At 40.5% G+C, this 23182-nt stretch overlaps 1 protein-coding gene across 1 annotated transcript in view; it reads left to right on the top strand.

Moving 5' to 3' along the window:
- The window catches only part of SLCO5A1 (solute carrier organic anion transporter family member 5A1), a gene marked incomplete at its 5' end in the record, with an annotated part of 75191 nt that overhangs the window by 35488 nt on the left and 16521 nt on the right, over positions 1 to 23182 (top strand). Inside the window, 3 exons of the mRNA XM_042036159.1 lie at positions 3969 to 4189; positions 12495 to 12659; positions 16010 to 16208. Coding sequence (XP_041892093.1) covers positions 3969 to 4189; positions 12495 to 12659; positions 16010 to 16208 — 585 coding nt within the window. The remainder of the gene's footprint in view (positions 1 to 3968; positions 4190 to 12494; positions 12660 to 16009; positions 16209 to 23182) is intronic.

The following is a 23182-nucleotide window of genomic DNA, read 5'->3' as shown; positions in this document are numbered from 1 at the left end:
AATTTTTTTTTTCCTTAAGCTGTTCCTTTCTAGGAGGTATATTGCAGGACATGTAATTTGGTTTATCTCCTATGCAACACGGTAAAGTAAAATGGTTATTTTTCAGGGTTATTTCTGATCTGATTATTCCTTGAGTTTCACAGGACTTGGATTTCTGCTCCTGGGTTTTGCACACCTGGGCTTTCTGTAGGTGCTTTGGGCTAAATTGCAAGCCAGCTGTCTATGCCAGCTCATCAAATGTTTGAAAATGTTTTTTATTCAAATGTGGTAACTGTAGGGATATCTGTTTGAAATCATTCATCATGTTGTTGTCTTTGAGAACTGTTAATGTGCTATATAGGGATCTCATTAGCTTTGAGGTAGCCCCTGGCGGTCTGTCAGGTGCTTTGAATCAAATTTTCTTTTGCTGACACTTTTCTGAGTATTTTCCTAGTTCAGAATCTGTTTAATACTTGGATCTTCCTATATAGTCTTTCATCAACATTCCACTCAAGAAGTTTAAAGGAATTCCTTCAGCATTGTCTGGTCCTTCCTTAGCTTTAATTACTTTATTTGAGGTCCTAGGGCTTGTGCGGATGCCTTTGAGGTATTCTTCTGCATATTTTCTTTGACTTTAGAAGACAGAAAATCAAGGGCTTTTAAAATTAATATAGCTCCTGTTCCGACCTCTCGATTTCCCATTGTAGGTGTCCTTGTTATTTTTGATACTGTCTTTTGTCTGTTTTCCAATTCTTTGATATTTCTCCAGGAAGTTGTGAAGTGTAGATGGTGAGATAATTGCATCCAGGGCTGCATTCGTGACATCTCCAGCATTTGGTATGCTGTCATAATGGTCCCTTTGGATTTGAATTTCATCTCATGCTCCATTACAGGCCCTGTCTCCTTTGCTGCTTCCTCCTGAGGGGGTGGTTGCAGATTTCTGTGTATTATTGCCACAGACTGTTTCTTTGATCAGAGCCTTTGCAGCTTCTGCCTTTGAGATCCTGCTACATTTTTATACAGACTCCGGATTTATTCCGTCTGACAGTGCTGACTGATCCTCCTAAAAGTCTGCTTTCTAATCCATGTATGTTATCAGCTAAAATGAATGGAGGATTTTCTGTTTACATAATATCAAAATTAGTCAAAACTTTCAGTCACTTATATTTGCCTTGCAAAAGCTTCCTGTAAGCTTCTAATAAAAATTGTGTTATACATGGGTGTTTATTTATTGTTTCCCTGTGTGTAATCACTTACCGTACAAAGCACTGGATATGAATTTGTCTTCACTGAAAAATAAAGTTTGCAATATCTTTGCATTACAAATATGAGGCCAAATGCTTTTTGTTTCTTGTGCAAGTAATACTGTCTACTCAGAATTTAAAATGTTTAAAGTTTGAACAAATATATAATTAATAGTGCAAGGGTTGTACAAAAATATGTAAAAATTGTTCTCGTTTTGGGTTTGCATGGCAAGGTTTTGGTAGCAGGAAGGCTATAGGGGTGGCTTCTGTGAGAAGCTGCCAGAAGCTTCCCCTCTGCCTAAGTGAGCCAATGTCAGCCGGCTCCAAGAGGAGGCTAGCCAAGATTGAGACCATCAGTGGTGGTGGTAGCACCTTTGGGATAACATGTTTAAGAAAGGGGGAAAAAAAAAGACAGGTGCAACACCAGCAGCAGTCAGAAGAAAGTGGAATGAGAATATGCAATAGAAACAGCTCTGCAGACCCCCACGTCACTGAAGGAGGAGGAGGAGGAAGAGGTGGAGGAGGAGGTGGAGGTGCTCCAGATGCCAGAGCAGAGATTCCCCTGCAGCTAGTAGGAGCCTTTCGTTACATTTTCTCTCCCCTGTCCTGTCAAGGATGGGGAGTGATAAGAGTGGCTTTGGTGGGCACCTGGCATCCAGCCAGGGTCAACGCACTGTGATTCTGGAAATTTGATTTCAAATGAAAAAGCTTTCATTGTTGTGGTTGGATATTATAGTAATGTGATTGACTTCACTGGAACTTCCAAGCACTAGGGTAGATTTGTGTGGTGGGTTGGCTTTGTCTGGCTGCTGGGTGCCCACCAAGCTGTTGTCTCACTCCCCTTCCTCCGCAGAACAGGGAGAAAATATGATGAAAAGCTCATAGATTGAGATAAGGACAGGGAAAATCCTCACTAATTTCTGTCATGGGCCAAACAGACGTGACTTGAGGAAATTAATTTATCGCCAATTAATAACAGAGTAGGATAGAAAGAATTAAAAAGAAATCTACTAGCACTTCCTGCCTGCTCCTTCCATCTCCCAAAGCTCAGCTTCGCTCCTGACTCTTCTATATCCTCTGCTGGAGTGGTATAGGGGGTTGTGGAAAGGGGGTTGTGGTCAGTTCATAACACCTTGTCTCTGTTGCTCCTTCTCTGCTTCGGACAGTCTTTTACTAACTGCTCCAGCATGGGTCCTTTCCATGGGGTGCAGTCCTCCAGGAACAGAATGCTCCAGCGTGCAGCATCCCCCACGGGTGACATGTCCTGCCCAAAAACCTGCTCCTGTGGGAGCTTTTCTCCACAGGCCACAATTCCTGCTTGAGACTGCTCCAGCGTGGATTCTCCACAGGGTGGAGGTGGATACCATGGTCATGTTCTGGGCCTGCAGGTGAATCTCTGTGCCTGGAGACCCTTCTCCTCTTTTTCTCTTACCTTGGGTCTGCAGGGCTGTTTCTTCCATATTTTCTCATTCCCTTCACACAGTTGCTGTGCAGTGTTTTTTCCCTTTCTTAAATAAGTGAACACCAAAGTGCCACAAGCATTCCGATGGGCTCAGCACTGAGTAGTGGTGGATGTGGATCTGTTTTAAAACTGGCTGGAGTTGTCTCTGTCCAGCATGGGACAGCTCACGGTGTCTTCTCACAGAAGCAGCCCTGCAGTCCCCACTTTGCTACCAAAACCTTGCCATGTAAACCTGGTACAGTGAGATGAGTCTGTAGTGAAAACTGCACTTCCAGTATGTAAGAAGAACTCTGTGGGTGGATGTCCTTCTTTATGGAACCAGTTATGTGAGGCTATGTTTCCCTTAGTCTTTCACTGTTAGAACTCAGAGGAGAAATTACGTTATCTGACACTCTATCAGTGTTCTGGCTGCTGACTCTAGTTAACTCTAGAGTGCTTTCTAGTACAGCCCTTTTGCCCATCTGTGGTGCCATGGTGAAGTCCACGAAGCTTTTTGGCTGCAGGGAGGACAACTGTGTATGCCTGCAGCTGAAGAGTTCTGTTCTGTGTATCCCACACATTGTCCCTTCTGTGGGTATGTCCCAGGTCATTCCCTGAGAGCCAAGGGATCATTTTAGGGGTTTTTTTATATCCCAAATTTAAAAGACAGAGAGAGAAGGAAATTCTTTGTCAAAGCCATTTCAGGTTGCGATCACAACCCAACCGTATTTTGAGCATAAATCCTGGCATGAATTGTAGCACATCAGTTGTTTACAATCAGGCTTTGGGAACTCTTCAATTGTGAAGGGAGAACTGGACAGTCAGGGCAGTGAGAGGTAGGCACTGGAAAGCAGAACAGATTTAGCCCTTGTGTATCTATCAGGACATTTTATTTTCTCATGCCATGGATAATTTTTCTGTGTTCTCCAGAGAAATACTGTATTGTTTTACTAGGAATTATCCATGAAATGCTAAGTCAAAGTGAGTATCTACTTCTCAGCACTTGGTACTGAATAATTACCAAAACTGAAAAATGGTGGGAACTTAAAGCTGACACTATTTAATAAAATTTGGTGGCTTCTGGATAAATACCTTTCAGTAAATAAGCCAACAGAAACATCTTCTGATTAAGGAATTTAGTGCAGTGAAGGCTGTCTCCCACTCCAATTCTTTACTCTTAGTGTCAGTTTTTCATATTTTGCAAATGTCTCTTTCCAGCCAGTGCAGCCTCTAATAGTCACTTTGATTTTTGATTTCATGTAATGTGTTTGCTTTTATTTCCATTCCTGTTTTCCTGGCATTAGGTGGAGTGGATTTCTCCTTTGTGCCATTGCAATGCTCCTTGTGATATTTCCCATGTTTACCTTTCCGAAAAAGCTCCCTCCTCGACATAAAAAAAAGAAAAAAAAGATGAATTCTGATGATGTTTCAAGTGATGATGACGTGATGAAGGAGAAAACAAGTAGCAAAACAGAAACAGACAGTTCAGTTTCTGCCTCTATGGGATTTGGAGAGAATGTTAAAGGTAAAGTTTGTTTTTAATTTTTTAGTGCTTTAAATTTTGTATGTAGGGTCATCTAGGATTGTATGAGTGTAACTGAAGGCAGTTTTGACATCCTATATTTGCTATTATCTTTTGCTATTGAGATTTTAATAGATGGTCATCCTCTAAAATGACAGAATGCAGCAATGATTGTGGGACATCCATTTTCTTCAATTGTCGATGGGTTTGTGTACCTCTAACAAACAGGTAGGCTATTTCCTATAGCTGTAGGACCCCTATTACCACATGTATTTGTGCACCTTAGAGTTCGTCATTGTCACACTTGCTTTATAAGCTGAATTTCATGGAATAAAGTGCTCTTCTACAATAGAAGTGAAACAAATAGAAGGAATTCTGGTATGTGAGTTCAATTACATTCATGCATTTGGGTAAGTTCATAGAGAAAGATTACTTGTTTCATATTCTTTTCCTGTCTGTTTTGTACTGCAAGCTGTTTTCTGAAGGCTGAGACAAATAAAACCTGTGCTAATTTTGGAAGAAGAAGAGATCAAAAGATTGACAAGTAGCACAGATTTTTATTTTAATCAAGGAGTAACCATTAATGTAAAATCTAACAGTAAGTAATAATTATTGACAAATTGCCTGGGGAAGAAGGGCAGTGTTGCTACAAATTGATTAATGTGAACCATATACAATTTAAATGGACAGTACAGACTTAACAATGTCATAAAATTGAATAGTACAGGACAAGAGTGAATGTGCCTTAATGTCAATGTGTTGTCAGTGCTGTTGTGTCCTCCTTGGATTCTATAATGCAAATGCTGGTTTGTGCCATTTTGCGGTAGCCTGATAAATGCAGTGGGACTGGGAGAAACCATTAAATATCTATTGTACCATCAGATGTAATCTGAACTCAAAACTTTTGTTTGTTGAAGTAGACATTAGTGTTATTTTTTACTTGGATATTGGTCCAGGCTATAATGATTGACAGACTTTTTAATGACACATTTATGATCACTCTTTATGCTGAATAGACAAGGCTTAGCAAAACCAGCTGTTTTTAGACTAAATCCAGTGTAATTTTAAGTTATGTTTGCAACCTACATATTGCTTTGCTCTGCATTACATTTGCACTGTTTTTTTCAGGGTATCTAAAGTTACTGTTAATTTCTACAGAAATAAAGAAAAAGAGGATACCAGAACTTTCTTGGGGTCATTTTATTAGCTTACAAATCAACTTCTTGATCAAGGTACAAAGCAAGCACAGAGCAAGCAAAGTGAACCTCAAATATCAGATCTTTCAGACTCATTGTTGGCAAAGTAGTTGAAATCGTGGGGGAGAAGTAAGAAAAGCATGTTCCTTCCTCCTTTGAAGACTCTTTATTCTCCATATTTCTGAGTCCCAATGCATAATATTTTCTTGACAATCCATACAACTAATTGTGGGTTTTACTTGCCTTCAAACCTACTGGCTTCTGATTAGTGGAAGTAGTTCAGAGTTAACTCCTGTCAAGATTTTCTCAGTAACCTAGGGAATTGGGTGAGTCTAGTCTTTGCTGGGCTCCTTCCTAATCATTGCAGGCAGTGTCACAGCAGAGGGACTGCTTCACCGTTAGACGTACCTGATAAAGATACAGGTATACAGACAAACTGCATCTGGGTGAGTTTGCTGATGGTGGTTGTCGTGGTTTGAAAGACAGGCGTCTGCTAAGGAAGGCAGGAGCCTCCCTTGGAATGGCAGATGCGACCCCCCTTACCTCCAAGTTATTATAAATTTGAAATCAAGGGGCTTTTAGGCGAAGATATGGGAAATAGGAATAACAGTTCTTTACTATTATATATCTATATGTGTATAACAAGTTAAACAAACAACAACAACTCTGGCAGTAACAGCAAACAATCACAAACCCAGTGCCAGCCTTCTCGGCTGTCGGGCCCTTTCCCCTCGGGTGCAGTTCCGCTCGCAGCCGGCAGGGGCGCTGGCGGCTCCCGGTGAGCAGGGCAGGTGCGATGGTTCCCCCGCGGCTGCAGGGGGCGCTCCGGAGCGAGCTCGGGGAGCACGCGGCACCGGTGCCCTGGGATCCCGGGAAGGGATGGAACAAAGGCTTCACAAACCCCTGGGCAGCCGATCCCAGTGTCCGGCCGGACTCTCGGGAACGGCAGGCTGGAACGGCAGGGACGAGCACAAATCCCGGGTGGCAGATGAGATGTATCCAAACGGGGAACCCCCCGGAGGTCTGGGCAGGCAGAGCGAGCAGGGCTACAACGCAGCGAAGGCTCGAAGCAGCGGCGGGGGCAGGGTGGCCATGGCCCGGCCTCCAGCAGGGCAGGGAAGGCGGGCTTGGGATCCCAGGGTTTCTCTGGCAGAAGGAAAAGCAGCCAAAGAGAGCAGCCTCCCTCTCCGTGCAAACACTGTAGACCGACTGACCGCACACCCAGGTGAAACAAAAGAGTAGCCTGGTGCACCCCACCCACAATGGCTAGGTCTTTGTTTTTCTGAAGTACCCAGCAATTTGTCCCCCTAGCAACACGTATGGGGAAAATTCCTTTAACAGAAAAAAAAAAAAAAAACAAACCAGGAGAGCTCCTAAAACCCCAACAGTGGTTCTCTGTTTTGATACATAATTTCACCTTCCAGGCCACTTTGTCCCTGCAGGCACAGCAGATACAGAAAAAACAAGTATTTGCTTGGGAGAATGTTTCCTAGGACTTTTTTTTCAGAAAGAAAAACTTATGTATGTCTTACTTTGGCAAGTGTTTCTTTGGCATGTATCTATCTAAAAGTATACTATACATTCTATAAAGTTCTATATTAATATATTAATGGCACTACCAAATTAGCGCTTTTACTATACAAAACTTTTAAGTTTCTCTAGGGAAGAAACTTCACCAACGTGGAACAGTGAGAAGAAACATGCCAGAAAGATAGCAAGGGAGTTGAGATAAGCAGAAAAAAGTATTTTGCTATAAGCTGATAATAGCTTTCCCATTTGGTGTCATTTACCCTAGCTAGGAAGGCCTGCAGCAGGAATGCACTATCATTTAATTATTTTTCAGGTTTAAGTGGGCTTTATGGAATAAGATCATGCCTCAAGCTTCTCAGCTGAGGTAATTTTGTTTATAATGGGAAGGAAAAAAGGATCATATGTGTCTAAGTCATTTAGCATTGCTTCTTCTGAGATGCAGTGAACATTTTATACTTCCCATTGAATTTCAGAGCTTCATCTTTTTGTAGCACTATGGGCAGAAACTCCACTTAGGCAGTAGCCAGGAGACTGATGATTTAGTAGGTCATATCTTCTGTTCTGTACTAATAAATGTCAGTGATGTCATAGTCTGCCATGACAGAGGTCAGTGCCATCAAATCTCTGAAATCCATGCAGCTTTGGTAAGGAAGGTAACGGTTTTGTTCTTCCAGTATGATGTCATCTTACCTGGGAAGCCTGGCGAAATGATTTTTTTGTTGTTGTAACTTGTCCTAATTTCCTAATTAATTGTCTAGGCTAATGAAAAGGTATCAAAAAGTCATAATGAGAGTCTTTTTTTCTGCACTGACTGCCAGTATAGGCTGAAGAAATAAACCCAAACTGGCTCCATCTGCAAGTAGCCTCAAACTTCAGTGACCAGAGCTTTATTTTGGCCCATGGTAGAGCTGAGATCGGATAAAAATACAGATACAACTTTGCTTTTTCACATGTTTCAAGTTGCTAGGGCTTGGAATTCAGTCTTTTCTTACTTACGTTTCAAGTAGAAAATGTGGTTTGAAGAATGCTTCTGAGTCAGGTATCAAACGTATTAAATAAAACAGTAAGTAGGTCACAGGAGGAAGAAAATTGAATGTAGTTTATTGGGAAAAATAGAGGTAGTGTGGATTACATGAGCTAGAGGAGCTTTATAATGATGAAACTACGATTCAATCCCATACGTGCAGATACTACATGAATCTGAGCAGACAAAACTACTGTTCTCATTTATTATACCCTTCGGGTTTTGTACCATGGAAACTGTATGTGCAGTCCCTTTCATTTACTACTATAAATGAAACTTAATGTGCAATTGAATAAAGGAGCAGTGTAAAGAAAGCAAATGTATATATTTCTTAAAATAGGCTGATCTAATCTGAATTAAATAATTAATTAATTATTTAAATAATTAATTATTTAAATAATGTATTTTGTAGCCTTTGGGGTTTTTTTGTTTTGTCCCTATGTACGGCCCTTTCCTAAATGTAGAATATTCCCGTTTGCCTTTTCACATCTACCAGCTGTCGTATGCCTTTCTCAGTGAGTTTCTGTGAAGGACAGAGACAGGATAATAATGATTGTCAGAGTATCAGCAGACATAAAAGAAACTCCTGAGGGGCTCGTGGTTGCAGGATAAGCCCACTGAGGTGCTTTGCCAAGGATCTGGATTGGAGTTTCTGTGCTACCTGAAGATTGGTTGACAGAGATCAGAAGAGGAAGGGGAGGCAGTGGACTGTGTGTGGGGGGCGCTTGGTGGGCACTGTAAATGTCAGAGGGTTCAGCAGCCCACGGGCTGGAGATCCTGCAGTGCCACTGACCTTGAGCAAGGCGCTCCCCTCTCGTCCTTTCTTAGGCCGTCCTGAAGAGCTCAAAATAGAAAAGATTGGCATAGCTCCATGCAGTGATGAGCAGTGCTAACTGGAGCCTTGAGGACCTGCTCTAAATCAAATTTAAATAACTAATATTCATATCAAACTGGTTCTGAACCCCTCCACTCTTGATGGGATATTAGGGGCTATTCAACGATGCAGCCACCACCCAGGTGCTTAAGGCATGTCCTGAGAGTTGAATGAGGTTGTTTAAATGGTGTGTGAGTAGATAATGAAGTGGCAAAATACTATCCTAGAGATTAGTGATTAGCTCCATGCAGGATATATTTGAAGTAGTTGTGTGTCACTTTGCTAGTTTCCATTCTGATAAACAAACCAGAAATTCTGGCTCACATCTCGGCTCTGCTTTGTACTGCACAACAGTGGAATCTGCTCCTGAGAACCTCGGTGTGGAACCAGCCTTCTCCAAAGCTGCAGGCTTGGGTAGTGCTGTCCAGACTGGGAGCACTAGCAGAAGGAGGTCTTGTAGCTAATATCTGCCTCACCCTTACAAGGGACTTTTCTGATGGGCTGCAAAAGGACAGGGCTGTAGACTGGGATGATTTATTCCCCTGATTGTATTCATTGCATTGCCTTGGGCTGGGTGTGCAGAAACAGGGATAAAAGAAACTATATTCAATGTTGAAAAAAGGAGGTGAAGTCAGAATTATTTGCATTTTTATTGAAATTCTGTTTACAGTGCTTTAAAAGTTGTGCTTAGAGAAATATTTATGAATACTTGTATTACCTGCAGATTTTTCATGTGCTTTTCCCTTACCATATATCAAGCAGTGGTCCAGCACATGAGTGAAAGAAAAATGAATACTGACCAGAGAAAAAATACTGTCAAAGATCATGAAAGGAAGAAAATTGCCAGTAGACTAGCAAACCAGTCCAGCAAGGCAAGTTTCAGTTTACTCTTAGTTATATGTTAGGTTATTGGGAAAAAAAAAACCCAAAAACCGAGGATGTTTAAGATTTGAATTACTGCACAGAAATAGAAACATGTTTGCAGCCAAGCTAAAAAATTGTTTTAGTTCTAGGAGTGTGATCAATAGAGGTTTATTAGTTTAGATGACAGAATGAGGGAAATTGCAAGTTCCTGTAGGTTTGTTTCTGATGCATGTGTGCAAAAACATGCAATGTCTTTTGAAGATGTCTTTCCTAAAAATCAAACCTGACAGGTTTAATAATGGCCTTGAAATGAAAGCCTAGGCCTATGGCTAGCCACGCAAAAGGAGTTTGACATAGAAATGTTTTAAAAGCATGATTGATTATGTAGTATAAAGGATCCCTAAAGTTTTTAGCATTCTTGCTTTTTACTACAATTACCTTTTTATTATACGTTTTTAAATTCAGAAGTGTAGTGTAGATGCTGTCACACAGGAATTGACGGTGATCATGGGAGGAAATCGGGGAAAGCCTAACTCTGAATGTGTGTTTTTATTTCCAAGATTCTTACTATATAGCAACTTTCCCTTGTATGCCAGACAATTGCTGTTTATAAACCATGAAGAGTTTCAACTCTCAAGTGCTCCAGGTGGCGTGTATTAGTGCGGCATGCAGAAATAAACTCACTATTTCATGCCAAAATTCACAGTAATCAGCAAAGCTGTTCTCTGTAGAACCCTCCACACGGGTGTAAGGGAACTTATGCTTTTTCCAAGACACTACATTTTATTTACTTATCAGTAGAAATCCCATTTCAAAATACTAATTAGTTTTGAAACGAGTAATGACCTTTAGCCTGAGTGCTCAGATGAGATGTAAGTATGAGTCAGCAGAAGTACAGCTCTAGATATAAACACCAGAGCAAAATGTTCATTAGCTCTGCAGTTCTTTGCCAAATTAATTCTTTAAATTCTTATTAGGACTGAAAATTCTAAAGCAGACATTTCCCTGAAGCTTAGTTTTACCAGGAGGGGCTAAACTTTACCAGGTATTATGATGTCTGGACCAGACTCTTTAAAATAATGGATTTAGCAAAGATCTTGAGTTCAGCTCTTGGCCAAGAGCTACCAGTTCATTTCTACAAAGAGCACTCAGTTCGTCATCCTAATAAAATTATCTTTCTCTCTGTGATAATACCTTATTTTCTCTCACATTTTCAACCCAGGTGAGCAGCTGCCTCTAAGTAACTCAGTTTCCAGCAGGACCAATCCTCCTTTCTGCTTCCTGAGTCCTTTCTCACAGCAGCATCAGCATGGTCATAACTGTTTGCTCCTGTTGCTTCTATTGCGAACATCACCCTTTTTTTTTTTTTTTAAAGCTGTAGGTGGTAAAAACCATTAAAATTCAAATATATGAGTGCTTCTTAATATGGTTTATTCATTAGTTATTTCCACCAAATTTTGTATTTAACATTTAATATGTTTCTTCATAGGGGTAGCAGAAGAGCATTTGACTACATTAAAATTATAAACCCAGTACTCATCATGAATTCAGTGTAAATTTTGACAGCTGGCATAAGCTAAGACTGGATGCAGTCAGACAACTTAAGTGCTAATTTGCAGCTTGATGAGTTTTGACATGACAAGTGAAATTCTGATTGCTTTTATACAGATAACCTACTGGAGTCAGTGGAGAAAGTGATACAGATTTTTGTCTTGACAACTTTCAACATCAATACAATTCTCACTCAGTTTTCTTGTTCAACATGTATTTCTAATGGGTGCTCTTGTCATTGAATTCAACTGGCTTTGATTCAAGCACTATTCCATTTCTGTACTGAGTGAAAAGCAAATGAAAAAATCTGAACTATAGAAGATTAGATATAACACTTTAAAAAAAATTGATCTTGGGTAAAAAAAGCCCCAAGGAAAAGAAGATGTGTTTAAAATCACAGCATCTAATCTGAAAAAAATTAAGTGCTGAATAGGTTGATGATAATTTGACATCACTTCAGGACTAAATTAGAAGTATGTAAGTGTTTAATTTAACTACAGTGCTGAATTTCATGGGGGTTTGGTATTTGATTTGAGAATAACTGCAACATCTATGAATACTTTTTCGGTTTAAGTTAATGACATATTCTCATTTTTAATTGATTGCTTTATCCCTTCTGAGAATATTGAGTGGTATGTAATGTATGTTGAGATTCCTTGATATCATTGATGTAATTTTTCATTATGCTTTGTCTGCATCATTGTAAATGCTTTTAAATCATGTAGAAAAATGTTTAACTAAAAATATTTTGGTTCCCCTTTCAAATTAGAGTATTATTACCCCAGCTTTCTAAGCATGGTCCTTGAAGCAGAGAGTAACAGGGGGAGTATATGATCTTTTTTCCTCTTCTGGAGTGCAAAACTCAGTACTGTCAGTTCAGTGGTGTGGTATGTGTTACCTCACAGAAAATCTCAAAATAAGATATCAGAATAGCTCCAAAATCAGTACATCTTTCTGCTGTTTTTCTTCCTGTTATGGTGTTACTATGTAAGCCCTGTTTCTTCTGATAGTTTTTTAATACACACCTCAGTTGTGTTTGTGCCAAGTGGGAACGTGGCCCTGAGCGAGGCGGTGAGATGGGGTCAGAGCAGAGAGCAGGGGCTGCAATCCCAAGTATGCACTCTCCCTTCTGCCTAGCAAACATACCAGCTGCTAGCAAGCCATTATTGCCAGTCTGTCTCAAAGAAAATCAATTGGTTCTGTTTCAGTTTGCTTTTGTTTCTCGCTCATTCTTTATAACATTCGTTTGTCATTTTTGTCATTTTATAGAGCTTCCAAGAGCAGCTGTCAGGATCTTAAGCAACATGACATTCCTTTTTGTGAGTTTGTCATACACAGCTGAGAGTGCCATTGTCACAGCTTTTATTACCTTCATTCCCAAGTTCATCGAGTCACAGTTTGGCATCCCAGCTTCCAATGCCAGCATCTACACTGGTAAGGCATTGCCACATAGTGTTACCTTGCAATGGTTGGCTTTGGCTAATGGCATGAGTCAATGTAGGAGTGAACCAAAAATGTGTTTGTTCGAACAGGTGATTGGATCCAGCTTTCTGCATTTGGTTAGATATTCAGACTATTTTTTGATGTTTGTTACACATATTTTGTAAAATGTGAACCCATTTATATTGTTAAAGGGCTGGATTTTTTTTTACATAAGCCTAGCCAGACGTTTTCTCATTTGTTGATGGTCTCCAAGGGGGAAAAAAACCAACAAAAACAATCTAGAAAAAACACAGACATTACTGCAATTTGTGTGCTTTAAAAGATCTCTTAAAACTGTTATTTTCTGTGAATTTTAATTCCTCTTTGATCTTTAAAATATCTTTATCTTTTTTTCCCTCAGTGACAAGTTGTCTATCTGTCCCATCCTTCAGTTATCTCTCTCCTCCAGGGTCCTGGTTTTTCCTTATTTACTTAGTAACATTGAGACAGCAATCTAGTCTAGGCACAACTCCCCAAATTCTCTCCTACCTGTCATTTCAGGAGACCCCTATTCAGTAGGTGTGGTGCTTCCGCTGCTGTGCCAGTGTACAGCCACATCCAACTTTTAATAGCACTACAGACCACAAAATTTTAAGCTTTACACTGCTCTGTGACTGGGAGAGATGGGAACTTTGCTACTAAAAGAGGCCAGAATATTGTGCAAAATTGGGGCCTGTGTCGTGCAGATGAGTTTCCTCCTCTTCTAGCTGCACCAAAGACATTTGTCTTTATAAACATCTTTTTAAATTCTCCGTAGTGCTTTTCATATAGAAGGGCTGCTAATTGCTAGGCAGGTTAGTTCTTTGCTCCCTCATACTTCCAGGTACTGTGCCCAAGGAGTGATGGACTGGAGTGAGTTGTGGGGACACAGGTGAAGTATGGGGTGAAGCTGCACAGGGACATCCGTCAAAAAAAAGACAAAAAGTGGCAGAAGGAAGAAGGAAGGCACACAAGCCTCACATGGGAAGAATTTGTCGCTTGCAGTAGCTGGAAGAAATGCAAGGAATTTCTGGAGTGTGGAGGGGAAAAGTCAGAGAAGCACCATGTGGTGCTTTCTATTTGAGAGTTTCTGGGATGAGATTTTCTTTAGGGCATGAAATCCCTGTGTTCTGCATATAAGGAGGAAACACTGACTCACGGGACCGTGATGCTCTCTGAAGCTTAGGGTAGCTACACACACAGGAGTTCTGCTGTAATGAGTGTTGATGGGATGGCTACACCATAGATTGCTTCATTCTCAGGATAAACCACAAACATTCCTGTCAGAAAAAGCACTCAACAGCCAGTACATTAAAAGAGCTAAAACTGGAAAACTGGTGTGAGCTTGCCCAGAGTGTGAAGATCTTAACATCTGTTGTTTCCCCTGTTATAAATTACTTGATAAAGACTATATAATGAACCAGAAGAAGATGAAATGTATCAGGCTGGATGTGTAACATAGACAAGTGGGCACTGCTTCTACAATCCCAACTCTTAAATTCGCATTGAAGTCAACAGTTGTTAATTTTATAAATATCTTTTGTGGGAAGGATGGGAAAGGGAAACTTGGAAATTCTGTATTAGATTGCTACTGGCTAATATAGTAAAAGACATGACAAGTTCACAGATTTTCTGATTAGTAAAAGGAGAATTTACACGTTACTTACATTGTACATCTATGCTTAATACGTACATTGCTAGCTGAGTACATATACTTCCTGAATCTCTTCAGATAAAGATTTTACTGGTAATTTTTTGTCTCCTAAGCAGCAATTTTTTAATTAAGTCGCAATTTCTTTCTGTTTTAAAAAGGCGCTGGCATTAATCATCATCAAAAAACACTGTGTGCCAAACTTCATGTCTTGAACTTGTGCAGCTTCTACATTTAGTTTCTGCTCTTGGGAGAAAGACTGGTTTTGATTCTGTGAAGACTTATTGTTCAGAATCTTCGCCATGTAATGACATTTTATTCTATAATGTCATTGGTGGTTAATTAACTTGTCACCTATTTTTCCCTCTTATTCTTGCTTCCACAATCTCAACATTTTGATAAATATAATGTCCCTTTCACCTTCAGACATATTAGCAGAGAATGAGTATGCTTTGCAGTAATGTTAAAGGTATTTGCAAGTGATAGTCTTACTGGCTTCTTTAAAAGACCAGCATCTTTAACAATTTAGATTATAAAGTTTAGCTTCTCAGTAGATGCAGCTGCCAAAAGTAGTTCAAATTCCATGTTACTGTGGAATGCGGTTTTATTGGCAAAGCCCTTATTTAAAGACCTTCTCACATGTCAGTGAGAAGCAAAAAACAAGGGAAGAAAAGTGCAAGACATTTGCTGACTTGCCACCAGCTCAGGACCTGACAAGTGAGGACAACCTGGTGATGTGTTGCTGAACTTTATAACTGCAGCAGCAGAGCCACAGAAATTTCATAGGCACGTCTTTTGTGTCTTAAACATACTCTAATTCTATTATCTTAATTTCTTTAATTGTGTTTGATCAGTTTGCACTCCACATAACTGTGCTGAGATGGAGTGCTGAGGTAGGAATCGTGGAATCACAGAATCATTAAGGTTGGAAAGGATCTCCAAGGCCATCAAGTCCAACCTTGGACCAAACACCACCATGTCAATAAACCATAGCACCAAGTGCCACTTCTGGCCGTTTCTTGAGCACCTCCGGGGATGGTGACTCCAACACCTCCCTGGGCAGCCTGTTCTAATGCTTAACCACCCTTTCAGTGAAGAAGTTCTTTCTGATGTCCAGCCTGAACCTCCCCTGGCCCAGCTTGAGGCCATTTCCTCTTGTCCTGATGCTAGTTGCCTATGAAAGTGCTATTCAGCTTAAGTATGTGGAAGGCAGAAATTGCAGCCAGGCTCGTGTGCATTCGCAGCTGGGCAGGGTTCTGGGGTCCTGCCTGGGGTTAGTGCTTTCATTTCACTGGAATTAATCATGAGAGTGAGAAGAGGAACATTTGTGTCCAAACCTGGATTTTTTCAAATTTTCACTAGTTAAACTGGACCTATATGTAGCCCTTCTCCCCATTCTAAAATAAATACAAAACAATGTTTCTGCTTGTAAGTACAATAGTTCTCTTATAGTGCTTTGGCTGCTGCTGATATGATAAGGAGGCTTTTATAAATTCTTTGACAACACTCCAGAGGTTTGAAAAGCCTGACTCAGTTTGCTAGCGGAGAATCAGACAATGGTGACCTTAGTGCAGCATTTGCAGTCATCTAATTACAGAATGAAACCAATATTTATGTTTTATACCATTTCTGTAGGTCCTGTTTTAATGCTGTTTGAATTTCTTCCTGGTAGGTGTGATTATTGTCCCAAGTGCTGGTGTTGGTATTGTCCTAGGTGGCTACATTATAAAAAAGCTGAAACTCGGTGCAAGAGAGTCTGCAAAGTTGGCTATGATCTGCAGTGGTGTCTCTCTGCTGTGCTTTTCAACACTCTTCATTGTTGGATGTGAAAGCATTAATCTAGGGGGAATAAATATACCCTACACAACTGGGTAAGTATCTTGGATGATTATCTCTGGCAAAACCAGCTTTTTCCAGTAAGCCTGATCTAGAAATGTAAAAAATGCTGATAGCTGGTGTACTAAGGAAGCCACATATTCATATGAGAATTTAGTGAGTATTGTGATGTAAACATGTGCTGTGAGTGTGTGGCCCTTGTTTTTTACATCTGGTTTATAATGCAGTTTATGTAGTAACTCACCTTTTTGAGGGGTGAGAAAATGCATTAGAGTGGCCTTCAGTGATGCAGAAAAATAAGAATAGTGTCCTCTGTAGATTACTTAGAATTTACTAGTGTTTCAAAATGTTTTCTGCTCATAAAAATTGTGAGAAAACTAAGTGGATTATGAAGATTATTTCTGAATGGGTTTATTAATTACCACCTTAATAGTGTCTTAGGTTTACAGTCCCTATTTGAGAGGAATCACTTGGGCATGTGCTGTCAACCTTAGTGGTGTGCACTGCTTCTGAACTCCATAGTAGTTGTGTAAATGTCCTCCAGCGCTTGCTGGATCATCATCAAGACAGCAACTGGACCATATTCCCTAAAGTTACATAGAGAGTGGAGAGAACTGCAATGAGGTAGAAGGTGTGGATATAGGAAGGACTTGGGAGTGAGGAATTTAGGCTTGGCATTAAGAAATGCATGGAAGGGCATAAAAAAAAAGAAAAAGGAGGGAAAGCAGTGTGGTAAAACTTGAGACATTTTCACTGGAAAGGGATTCCATAGAAGCCTGATCATGAGCTTTTATTTTCTTTCTTACTTTGTACATGTGATTTTCCTTAAAATTGCCTTCTTCATGGAGGTTAAACACAGGAACAGAGTAAGTGTTTGGAGAGTGTGAACCTGTCTGAAGGAATGTTATTTCCCTTCGCTTTTACATCAGAGCCATGTCTGCCTTTTAATTATGACCAGGTGCTGGGTATCAGATCCATTTGTATATTTGCTTTTAGGGCTCAGCTCTGGACTCTTAATATTTTGAAGAGACTAAAGAGTGTGGAGCAGGAAAAGAGATGATGAAATGGAGGAAAAATACAGTGGGGCAGAGGGATAGCAAGTGAAAAACAAAGAGGTAAAATGGGAAGCAAGGAAGGAAGAAAATAGGCACTATTTACACAGAGAATGTTTTGCATTGCTTGTTGCTGGGTGTTACTACACTGGTGTCAAACCTTAATGCTAGCACAAAGAAAACCAGCAGCTCAAAGTCAAGAGCTGATGAAAAGCTGTTGCTCCTTTGTATTCCTAAGACCTAGAGTTAAAGCTTGCTACTGAGCGGCTGTCAGTAGAAGGAAGTAGCATGGTGATATAGCCTCATCTGAGTTTAGTGGGCTGAAGGAGAGAAGAGGGATGGGAAGGGGGTGGAATGCTTTGATTGTCCACCTGCTGTTAATGTTTATGACAGCCTGTAGGTGTAGATGAAGAAATGAGAGTTAATAGGAATGAAAACATAAATTTCAGATAGGAATTAGTCGATCTGTGTGGCAAGTCAGAATATCCCTGCCTGACTGATGAGATACCTGTACCTTTCTGTTTGGGGAAAAGTCCCATTTGGTTTAAATCTATTTCTAAGCTGAAGACAAGGCATACTATTGCCGTGGAACATATAGCCTTCATGTTGGAATTGTAAGATTATCTAATATTTTTTTAGTAAGTAATAGTGTTTGCAGTAAATACATAGCATGAATTGAAATAGGCATCAATTCACAGCTGTTGTGCAAGTCTGCAATAGCATAACTTCCTTACCACGTTCATCTTACTGTTCTTACTGGGAAAAGAAATGAGAAATAGTAATGGCGAAATTCTCACAAATTTTGATGTAAATAAGTTCTTTGAAATCAGTATAAAAATCATACTGGCTGTAATGTCATCAGAAATTGAGCATTATCAGCATGTTAAAAAGCATGATTCAGCCAGATTTTTGTAATGCAGAAATTTATTTATTATCAAAATGATAATAAAAAGGCAGCACTACACATAAATTAATCTTGAATATCTGATGTGATAAACATTCTCTTAATCCTCATTTGATATCTTCAAATCACTTAATTAGTAGGCAATTCTTTAACTCAGCCATCAAAGAATGTTGTTGGTCATGGAATAAAAAAGCATGCTTTCATTTTGAGGTTTAATAAAACACATACTTCATTTTCTGCTTTGAATGTAGTGCAGCATATGGACATCAAGGGCAGTTCAATGGGCAAGATTGGATAGGCAGAGCAGTATAGCTGCCTGGTTTGGGATAAATGTATTGCATGATGCTCTAATTGCCATTAACATGGCAGTGCCAGGCCTGATACCTGAACTACCTGCACTGGCAGCAACCCAGAGATCTCAGCTGCAGTGGGTAGTGTAGACATACCCTGCAGGATAATTTCTGGACAAATATATTCATTTCTACATTTACATGTAGATCTATGTGTACAATCTATATGCATTTAAACGTACAGTTTTTAGTTTGGTGAACTGAGCTGTAAACCACTACAAAGGAGAGGGATGACCTGGGTTTCAGTTAATATAGAAGTATGTGGATAGCAGTACTCAGAAAAGTAGGCAATGACATTTCATAATTCAGTATATTTCATAACTCAGTATTTTTCTAACTGTTCTGGCTCTGAGGAAGTGGATGGGACCTGGAGGCATGCACAGATTAGAATATCGTAGAGAGGATTTTCTGCTGTTTTATGTTGGGCACAAGCAGTTTTCCTGGTGTTGGCATGTCATCAGCATTTCTGTTATCAGGAAGATCAAGGGCACCTTTGTGTTATACACTCAGCATTTTAGAACCTACTGTTCCATGCCCCTGCCTTGTTCTGAAGGCATGTTTGATATTTGAATTGCAGTGTAAGGAGCCTTATGTCAGACCACAATATGGCATCCCTTCTCTTGCACCGTAACAGCACCCAGGTGGGAAGCCCTGAACCAGTGAATTGTCTTCTTGTCCATATGGCTTTTAAATGTTTCTAAGGAGGGAAGCTCCATAGCCTCCCTGGGCAACCTGTGTCACCACTCAGTCACCTTCACAGTGAAAACTGTTTTCTGGTGTTTATAGGGAACCTCCTGTGTTTCAGTGTGTGCCCATTGCCTCTGTTCCTGGACACCACTGAAAAGAGCCTGGCTCCATCCTCTTTGCATCATCCCTTCAGGTGTTTATAGGCATTGATGAAATCCCCCTGAGCCTTTTCCAGGCTGAACAGTCTCAGCTCTCTCAGCTTTTCCTCAGAGGAGAGATGCTCCAGTCCTTTCATCATCTTAGTGGACTTGCACTGGTCTCTCTCTGGTATGTCCATGTCTCTCTTTTACTGGGGAGCCCAGAACTGAACACAGCACTGCAGGTGTGGCCTCACCAGTACTGAACAAAAGGGAAATAGCAGATATCAGCTGCTTTGGTTTTTTTCAGACCTGTCTCTTGCATGTATTGTGGTATAAGGCAGCTAAACAGCCTCCGTGGTGAGCTTACTCATAGTGACAGATTCCTGGATTAGTTCAGTTCCATCTCTCACATTTCTGATATGTAATGAATTAAAGCAGACTCTTTTTGATTGCTTTGTGTTGTTTTGGTGCAATTAAAGTTCAGTTAAAGCATGCAATTGACTTACTGATGTATTTTACATTAAAAAATATTTATATTCTTCCTCTTGTACCACCAGTTTGAGTTTCTATTATTCTTGTATCTATTTCAGTCCAATCAGCCAGTGGGATCCCTTAACTTGAAAGCAGTGACTAATTGGGTCAGAACAATAACAACAAAGAAGGAATCCAGCTAACACAGTGAGAGGGTCCCTTGTTTGACAGCTACACAAAAATTGCATCATTGCTGCAATTCCAGCTGCTTGCCAACAAGGAGACTGCAGATCTCTACCATCCAGAATATCCTGCAATACCAAACCAAAAGTATTGCTATCAAATTAAGATAATCCTTTTTATCATATAGCCCAATATTTAGCTTATAGAAATTATGTGGTGAGGTTATCTCCTTCCCTTTGTATTTCCTTGGTCCTGTAGGTTACTACAGTGATACAAATAAAACCATGTGCAAAATCAATTATTTGTTTAGATGTTACCAAAATATAGTCAGACTTTTTTATTTTAAACTGCATTTAATTTAAATTGTAGCCTTGTGGGAAGAGGGTCCACTTTTTTTCCCCCCAATATATGTTCATTGATTGCCAGTACAGTGATGTTTTCATCCAGGCCTAAGTATGTGAAATAACAGGTCACAGCTCTAAAAACTCCAGGCAATAAGTCTCATATTTTCCCTTTTTTCCCTTTACTCCCATACCACAAACCTTCCCTGGACTAATAGTTGGAGAGGAAAACAGGATTTAGAAAAAAATGTTAGAGAGTAGAGTCCTTTTCATTGTTAGTCACATCTAATAAAGGTCTTCTCTTTATCAGCTTTACTAGCATTGTGTCATGGAGACACAGAACAGTCTCCCTGAGAAGTGAACAAATGCAATTTGTCAGATGGGGTTCTGGGTTTTGTCCCAGCACACGTTTAGCAAACTTGCAGTTAGTTGAATCTTATTAATGGAAGCAGCAGCAGCATTGTTTGTAGTTGAAAGAATAATTCAGGAAGTGCTGTCATTTGGGGCTGGTTTTTCTTTGTGTGCTCGTGCATGACTGGTGTCCTTGGCAGCTCAGGTGAAGCAGTTTTGCAAGTTGGCAGCATCTGCACCTGCTGAAACAAGCAGAGCAGCTCTTTCTCAGACATCCCATGTTTCTATAGCAGCTGCTACATTGAAACTAGGCTGCTTTTCCCACAGATCAGCTCATGAGCAGGACAAAGTAGCTGTGGTGCAATTTCCCTAAGAACCTGCTCTTAATGGCAGATGCAGGTAAATTTGTGATGTGCTGTGCTGTGATTCAGGGATAAATGCTCTGTTTTCCTTTGTAGAGAGTAGGCAGCCTTCCAGTGCCAGAAGGCAGGATTAGTAGAGTGCTTTGGTTCAGCTTACTTCCTGAAAAAGACATACCTTCAAGAAAAAATGATTCCTTCCTGAAAGAAGTGTTCAAGAAAACTATTATAGTATATGCTATGTGGTTGATCCCATATGATGAAAATGGGGTTACACAGACACTTGTTAGTAGAGATTTCATGTCCCCAGCATCTGAAACTCCTTCATCCTTCATTTTTTTGCCACCACTGAAAGAGGAGTGAACAATGAGTAAACAGAGAAGGTAATGAAGAGGAAAGCATGAGCCTCTTACAACTGTCTGATAATGAACTTTTGGAAATGGAATTAATAGATGATTTTGTGTTTTACATGTTCTTGAGAGGATGAGAAAACACAAACCTTTCTGTGTGCAAGGTATTTGCTCTAAGTAACAAAAAGAAATTCCTCAAATAGGTGATATGCTGGGGGCAAAAGGTGGTGAAATCTGGAGAGACGGAGCTTGCAGTAACTTGTTACTAATTCGAGCATATTTGCTTTGTGTAAACTTAAATCTTCTTCCAGGACAAAGAAAAAAATGCCCCTGAGATTAAATTATCACAGTGGTCTCAGTTCAGTTTCCAGTTTCATGCTTCTCATTTCTTGCACGCCTGATTTCTTTCACCTTTTTTTTAAAGCTGGTTTCCTAACCTCTGTGTCATGGTAATGTTCAGCAGTGCAGCTGCAGGGAGTTAGCTATGTAAGCAGAGCAAGACGGGGAATGGGTTCTCCTGCCTGTGGAACAACCCTACCCACCTGTTGCTGAGAAGCGTTTTAGGTGGTGGAGGGATAAGAGGTCAGAAGAATGTGTCCTGCACGGTGGGAGAGGTTGGAGTGTGGAACCCGAGCTGTGCCTTTCCTGGCAGTCTGGGCTGTCCCTGGACCTGATCCTGTGCAATGTGGCAGAGCCCTGCTGTCAACAGGAACATGGGCACAAGGGCCTTCAGTCTCTTCTTATGCCAAGTATTCTGGCATCTGGGACATCCAGCTCAGCAGGCTGACTAGGATTTCATAAAACTCCACAAATGCTGCCTCTCCTGTTGGTGCGAAAAGCTTTCCTCACTGTGCTGCTGAAATCTGTATGTTCCTGAGGAATGTTTTGATGATTTGGTGTTTTTTCCATTGGAGAAAAAGTTCTGTTGAGAGACTACTGGAAAAGTCTGCCCTTTGCTATGTGATGTGTTGTTGCACACTGATTATTGAAATCCAGCAGGATATAATATGACAAATTTCAGGTGATAGCTGAGAAGGTGGCAGAACCACTACCAGTCCTGGATATTTAACTTCCTGCTCAAGCTGCAACTTGTTTCTAAAAGTGTACCTTGTTTGTTTATGGAGCAAGAAACAAAACACTCAGAAAGGCTTTGGTTAGCATCCAACTAGACCATAAAGTGTAAAGTAGCTCCAAGAGCTAAATTTGTGAACCTGATTTGTGTGATCAGTAGACAGTCAATAAATATTTGAAAGCTACTTAGTAATATTTAATTGTCTGCTAAAGTGCACAGCTGGGAAGACAAGCATATTCAGCAAAAGCAAATAGTGGTGTATAAATACAAGAAAACCAGTCAAGTGGAATGCTCTGAGCAGCAGTCGTGCTACTGAGTGTCACTAGCAACAGGAGGTGAGGTGGCACACAGCAGGGGTGACAGTCTCTGTGTGCAGAATGGCTTCTGAGCCTCGCCTCTGGTCTCATCAGGGGTAGAAGATGGGAGCAGAAGAACATCCCTTGTGGTCCCTGGGGTAGCTGAGATGCAGTAAGTCTGCTGATAGTTGTTTATCTTCACACTGGCCCTGCCTGCGCATCACAGATATGAAGACAAGCCAACAGCAGCTCTCGTGAGGCTCTGCAGCCATGGCAGTCTGTGAGATGTGTACAGGATCTTGAGGATGCAGCCACAAACCCAATCCACATTCCGTTCTGTTCCTGCCTGGCTGAGGAGGTGCTGAAATTCCCTGGATATCTACTGATCTACTTAGAGCAGAGGTACTTGAGGTAGTTTTAAACAGCAGTGCCTATTGAGCAGTACTAAGAGCA

Source organism: Corvus kubaryi, unplaced genomic scaffold (assembly GCF_017639235.1).
Source record: "Corvus kubaryi isolate FWS band 111438036 unplaced genomic scaffold, C.kubaryi_AGA036_p1.0 37385, whole genome shotgun sequence".
Classification (NCBI taxonomy): Eukaryota; Metazoa; Chordata; class Aves; order Passeriformes; family Corvidae; genus Corvus; species Corvus kubaryi.
This window is presented reverse-complemented; position numbering and strand designations above follow the sequence as displayed.